Source organism: Mytilus trossulus, chromosome 2 (assembly GCF_036588685.1).
Source record: "Mytilus trossulus isolate FHL-02 chromosome 2, PNRI_Mtr1.1.1.hap1, whole genome shotgun sequence".
Taxonomy (NCBI): Eukaryota; Metazoa; Mollusca; class Bivalvia; order Mytilida; family Mytilidae; genus Mytilus; species Mytilus trossulus.
Genome location: NC_086374.1, coordinates 93,358,079 through 93,365,223, shown reverse-complemented (window position 1 = coordinate 93,365,223; position 7,145 = coordinate 93,358,079). Strand labels below are relative to the sequence as shown.

At 28.6% G+C, this 7,145-nt stretch overlaps 1 protein-coding gene across 1 annotated transcript; it reads left to right on the top strand.

The window, feature by feature from the left end:
- Window positions 1-2,939: 2,939 nt before the first annotated feature.
- On the top strand, window positions 2,940-6,245 carry LOC134708391 (homeobox protein engrailed-1-B-like). The gene is made up of 2 exons (XM_063568883.1): window positions 2,940-3,418; window positions 5,730-6,245. Exons 1-2 carry the CDS (start codon window positions 2,947-2,949, stop codon window positions 6,035-6,037), a joined length of 780 nt encoding a protein of 259 aa, XP_063424953.1. The 5' UTR covers window positions 2,940-2,946; the 3' UTR covers window positions 6,038-6,245.
- Window positions 6,246-7,145: the final 900 nt, after the last annotated feature.

Sequence of the window (7,145 nt, the reverse complement as noted above, 5' to 3'; positions counted from 1 at the left end):
CTTTTCCAGAATGGTTGTTTGTTTTTCTATTATTGTTCTTTACCTATGGGTTATGCTGGTGAGAATTTTATAAGTATATTTAAACTGATTTAGCTATACTATAAAAGAACTTTTTTTATATTATTTAAAAACATATATACAGTATTGCATTTAAGTACGTTTAGTTTGGTCTATGGAAATTTGAAATCATTTTTATCAGTAGATTATAACTTATATATTATATTAAAAAAATATGTTATTTTTTTGTGTTTTATTAAAATGGTAATTATAAATTTATGTTAGATTTTTTTTTCTGTTGGATATTGAAAACTGTTTCAAGCTTGATGATACATGTAATAATGAGATATGGATATAATACCAATAATTATATCAATACTACAAACTACTTATAAATTGAATGATAATGTTAATAGATATTATCAAAATATTGCTTAACTGTATTAGGAAGTAATTGTTTTATATCTGTAAAAAAAGTATTCCATCTCTTTCACGTGTCACTGACAGATTTAATCTTTTTAATATGTAAACACAAATATGTAATGTGTCAACAAGGTGTGAATTAATATTTAATACATAATTTTAGTAAGAAATAGAAATTGAATTAAAAAATAATAATAATAATAAAAAATAAGATATTAGTTTTTAGAACATTTTGTTTGGTTTTTAATTTTTGATATAATGTAGAATTTTTGATACCGTTGCATTTTAACAGTTTACACATTTTGAACTTCTTACAGTAATTTTGTCTTTTTGCAAACATGATTCTGTTAATTACAGAGGCAGTGTTTAAACACTACAGAGCATCCAAATCTCTGAAAAAGCATCTGCGTTTTGGATTTTGATAAATATGCAAACTGTTATCTTTAGACCACGTAAAATATTAAACATAAACACATCGTTTACTCATTATTGCATAAAATGATATTTTCAACCGACATTATCAAATGCATTTTTGATATCCAGGAGCAAAAAATACAGTTATTACAAATTAGTACAAATGACTGTCACGCAACTACACATTAATAATATGGAATCGGGATCGTCTGATGAGATGTTGATCAAAGTGCCGATGGGTCGGCATGTTATTTCACACTTTAACACCAATACGTGTAGTTACCGGTTAATTAATGGTTTTGACGGGTTTCTCAAATTATTCATGGAAAATTAAGTAACATGCAGTTTTTGAGCACTTCCGATTACTTTAAAAAAAATATTTTGTAATAATAATACAACTCTGATCTTTTGCCGTTTTCCAGAATTATGAAGAATTTGTCTTTTATATTTAAGAAAGTTATTGGAAAGAAACTATTTTACTGGGGGGAAAAGAAAGGCTTCGGAGTATAGTTACTATGGCCTGAAAAGACTATGCTTTATATAATTTATTTCTAAATATACAGCTTCATAAATAACAACAAAAGTCATAATTTAAAGGATCTAAACACCATAATATCATCAAGCAATCTTAGATATACTATGGTGTTTTCATTGGATAAATTGTGATTATTCTATATGTTATTTTTGACGCAGCATAATATTTTGAACTTTAAAAAAAAACTTAATCAGCATTATCTTTAGAGGTCAAAATTACCATTGTCCATAGGCGTTCCGTACGCATAAAATTAGTAAATGTTAATTTTAAACAAACACCAAATACATTTTTACATACAACGATTCTCAGGATAGAAGTGTCAATGATTTAACTTCCCAACCGTAAATCATTCACCTTTAATATTTTATTACTGTTATGGCAATTGCGTGAACGTTAAGCAACATCCTATCTCATTTCTAATCATTGCTGTCTGTTGTTTGTAAGCCTTAGGAACTTGTTAATTTTAATTTAAACATTAAGATTCTGGCAATTTACAAGTAACACTTCATTTTTATCGTGTGTACATTTCACGGGATTTTAAGTTGCCGGATTCTTATCATTTCCCCACGGGAAGATTCCGTTATTTATCATATTAATTAGGTATTTTGAAAATACTTTAACGCGCCATAAAGTCGTCAGACTGTTAATATAGAATTAAAATATAATTAACACACTCTTCCCGATATAATTTTAATTCATCGTCAATATCCAAAATGTTTGTATCAACCTTTTTTGGTTGTTTTTTTTCAGACATTTTCTTAAATCAAGCTTACACAAAAGTTTTACTTCAGTGCCAAAACTCAATGACAAAATTAAAAACTCAAACAGATTCGGACTTTCTAATTATGAAAATTGAAACCAGTATATTTAGTTCATTTGTACTTTTATGTTTCTATTATGCTTAAAACTCTTGATTTAACTTTTTATATATTTCTTTTATTGTTGGACTGTTTTAGAGCATGAAATGATTTATGTTGTTTAATGTATTTTGTAAATTGAAGAGAAATTAATTTCATTTTTATTAAACAATATTATAAAATGATGGACGATAATTTCTGTTTTGTTTCAATGACTTAATTTGCCTTAGCATAGAAAACGTAGCATAAACAAATACCTCTAGAAATTTGAAGCTAAAGGCCTTCCATTGACCCAACATCTAAAAAGGAACATCAAAATTATTTTTGGGTGATTATCTTTATACCTAATTAAGTTTCAACTATAAAATTGAATAACATCTCCGCAAGAACAATTGTCATCTAATATGATTTATGCTATTTCTTGATCCGAAATCGATTCGAATTAAATAATATCACAAAATGTATTGCCTTTATAATCTAAGGATGCCAATAAGTTGAACAATAATGATTATGATTATTGAAAATTGTGTGATTAATATGACATTAGTTTATTTTCACACATTATTGTAAATATCATCAATCATTGCGATCGCTATCTGTAAAATGAACAACAATAAGCTCCGCCTACAACTGCGAATAGAATTATTAGATTGGTTAACTATAGGACAATTTCACAGTTAATAGCTCCGCCCATCTTTGTGATGAAGAAATAAGAAGAACATGAGAGTAAAATCTTTATCTATTTATTTGTTGACTTTTAACCAGAAACTTTGTAACTTTATACAAACAATTCATAGCATGGATAATATCGAATGTGTTAGAATTAAAACAGAAGTCATAAGTGACGCTGAGGACGAACCGATTGACATTATGGAAACAGATGAAAGTTCCAGAGAGTCTCCAAATGAAAACCAGGAACTTACTTTTACAAACTTTTCAATTGACGCTATACTGAGACCAACTTTTGGAGTGAGGCCTATACAAAGTGAAAGAAAATCAGCTTTTGTAGAAATTACAAGACAGAATAATCCTGTGCCTGTTCCTAGTCCGAATGGTTCTGAAAAATCATATAAGTCATCTGGATCATCTTCATCATCTTCCAGTCCAGCAGTATCACCAGGGTCGGAATCAAGATCGATGTTGTTTCCTGCTTGGGTTTATTGTACTCGGTATTCAGATAGACCTTCATCTGGTAAGTTTTTTATAACCTTAAATTTGTGACCATCATCTGGTAAATTGTTTTCAACCTTAAATTTGCCAAAATGTTCCAGTTTCATAAAAGACAGAATTGAGTGTTTTGTTCGGCTTTGTTCATATTTTTATTGGTAATAATATGACTAAATAATGATATAAATATTAAGAAGGAATGGCATTGAATGCATGTATAAGTGTAAATCATCCGTTTAAAAAATAATGCTACAAATTTTCATATTAAAATGTGAATATCTTTGGAACACTATTTTATCCAATTCTTGCCTGATTTTGTTTAAATAATTATTGCACTTATTGACAAGAAATATTTAAATTTAAAAGATATACCATATTGTCATTGAGCAGTAACGCTTAACAATAATAAACTCGCCATAACTTAGAGTTAGGAGAAACAACTACATGTTTGTCCAAGGTTAATTGTATAAACTGATCTAAATGTTTGGATTCGAGCTATAATGCTTTTAGATCAATTTGAAAACACAAACAAATATTAGAATTATGCATTAGAATAAAGACATTTGACAACAATGAGATAACTACTGTTTTTGAAATTCATTTGTCTATTTTCTATGAATTTTTTACAAATATAGTTAGTTATAATTTAAAGGACACAGGACTTTCAATTTTCCTTTCAAAATGAATATATAAATAAGCAATTCAAAAATGATAAATAGCAGAATTACACATTCTCAATTTACAATAAAAGCAGTTTTCTATTACAGTTGCATATATATTCAAATATAAATCAAATATAAAAATGTAGTCGCATATGTCTCTCTAAATAAAACACTGTTCTCAATTTTTATAAGACTATATAAATCATTGCTTTCTATAATTTGCTGTCATCGTATTATTGTATTGAAAATAAAATGCTTGAATTGATGAAGTGCAAATTTAAAACATTGATGTGTATGCAAATGCTACGTTAAATTACTTTACTGTAAATATGTATCAAAAAGAGAAAGAAAATGAAAAAAATAAATACCATTGCCTTTTTAATTGTGCATCTTTTATAACTTGCAACGCATTTAACATTTTGTAGAATAAACAATCTATTATAAATTTGAAGTCGATAATTTACGACAAAATTTTTAAATTAACTTCTCACTAAAGTCAATAATACGACCATAACATTAAATTAAAATGTAAAAACAATTCGATTTAGGGTACATTTTACGGCCCATTTAACATTCGATAGATGTCGACTCAAAACACGTGGTGTCATATCTGTAAACGATCAGGTGTCACATCCATTCGGAACACATCCAAAATGCACATTACAGACAATTGAAACAGTACACTGACAAATTGTCTAATTAAAGTTACATTAGTTATTCCGTGCTGCACAGCAAGTGAAGTTAAATTGTTTCAATATGTATTTTAAATATGATATCAATATAAATAAAGCAATAATTTGGCCTTCTTTTAAAGCAATTCAATATATTTTTTCTTTTAAAATGCCTTTGTGAAATTTTAAATTTAAGTATAACTTGGTTGTAAAATAAAGATAAATCAAATGGTCTCCTTTTTATTTTCATGAGACAACCTTTTCAAATATTACCGTACAAAATAATGCACGCCAATGTATATCAAATGATTTTATTCATTTTTTAAAATGTTAAATAAATTAAAAACATTAACTCCCAAGATTTAAACAAATTTCGGAATTTGAATAATCGGAAAGATAAGTTCTTTAACGACGCATGGAATGACATAAGTCGTGACACGTTAATAATGACAGATAATGAAAATATGGTCCGACTAATGACCCAAGGGATTTGTCTTTCTTCCTACCCTATCAATGCACAATAGTTTCAGACCAAAAGTGTCAATTTAAACACCATTATAAACCCAACTATTTGCTCCTGTAAAGGTCCATTAACTCTTGTACAAATAAATTACAGTTAATTTTAGGATGATCATCGGTTACAATAGCGGGTAGGGGAAAGTAGTGTCAATATTAATACACATCGGGAATTAGGGGCGCCAAAGGCTACAAATGGTCATTTAGCTCAAATGAATTGATATTCTAAACAACCTATAATATATACTTATCACATGATATTTTATCCTCTAAAAATTTAACTTCGTCACGCCAACCAAATAATGTTATGTCGTTTCCTGTAGAGTGGAAGAGTCTTTTTTTTTCAACAGCGGAAACACTAAAATCTAATTAAAATAATAATTCTTTAACACATCACAAAAACTTGACGGTTTTAATGATATGGAATAAAAAAATGTTCACAATATCTAAATATTTTGTAAAAATGTCCATGATTTTTTGTTTGTAGGACCAAGATCCAGAAAAATGAAAAAGAGTAAGAAAGTAGATGAAAAAAGACCAAGAACGGCTTTTACAAGCGAACAACTGTCTCGGCTAAAAAAGGAATTCGAGGCCAATCGATATCTGACAGAAGACAGACGACAGGCCCTTGCACTGGAACTAAAACTTTCAGACGGACAGATAAAGATTTGGTTCCAGAATAAACGCGCGAAAATCAAGAAATCATCTGGTGAAAATAACCTTCTTGCGATGCACTTAATGTCACAAGGACTTTATAATCATTCAACCGTAACAGACAGAGACGGAGAGCAATAATATGAAGGAGTTTGGAATGATAAGTACACCACAAATGCAGACGTCATTGAAAATAATGTTTTTATTTCTAGTCTCTTGTGTTTACGCTTGACTTGACCAATATGTATAGATATAATGATCTCAGGGACGACAGAAGGGAGTGGTCAAGATTACAGACCGGTACAAGCTCAGTAGAGCTGCTGACATAAGTCCACTATAAGAGAAAAACGATGATATGTCTTCGTTTGATGCAAAAAAAGGTTTGTATATATTTTATTTATCACGATTGATATGAAGTAAAAATGGAATGTATTACGACAGAGCTTGGTAATTTGCTCGCATTTTACATTTAAAGTAATTTGAACTTGCGGTTATTCATAAACTTACGCTCTTGTTTGAAGCATGTAAATACATTATATATGTTTGGTATTATTTGGAATTGCAAGATATTGAGAAAACGTTACAATTGTATTTTTGGGATTGCAAGATACGGGGAAAGCCTTACATCTTGTATTTCACTGAGACTACTATAGTAGTCTCAGATTTCAGTAAAAACGGCCGTATGACACACTGACAAAAAAATGACACAACAATAACGAAATACATATACATAATATAAGTATTTATTCTATACATTTTCTAGCCAATTCAGATGTTTAAAGATGTTTTATAAATATATAAATGATCAATCGTTCAAATACAAAAAAAGAGTTGATACAGCTAGGAACATATATATTAACCGTTAGATATACTGTTCCCAGATACAGCTGTAGGAATTCTTTTCCATACACATATTTTAAACTATTTTCAAATGCATTTTGCAAAAAAAAAAGCGATGTGATTGTTCTTGTATAAGAATTCATATTTTATAGCATACAATAGATAGCCATCATTAGAAAATAAATAGTAAATTATTTATTTTTATTTTTAGGAATTGATGACCAATGTCTGACTATGACAAGACAGTGCTCAACAGCTTCTACTCTGCCTACTGGACTGTTATTACAACGCATGCGTACATATGGATATTTTGTTAATTTATTTAATATTATGTTATTAAAAGCAATTCTGTGATAATAATTGTAACTATGTATAGAAATGAATATTTGTATTATAATAATGCAACATG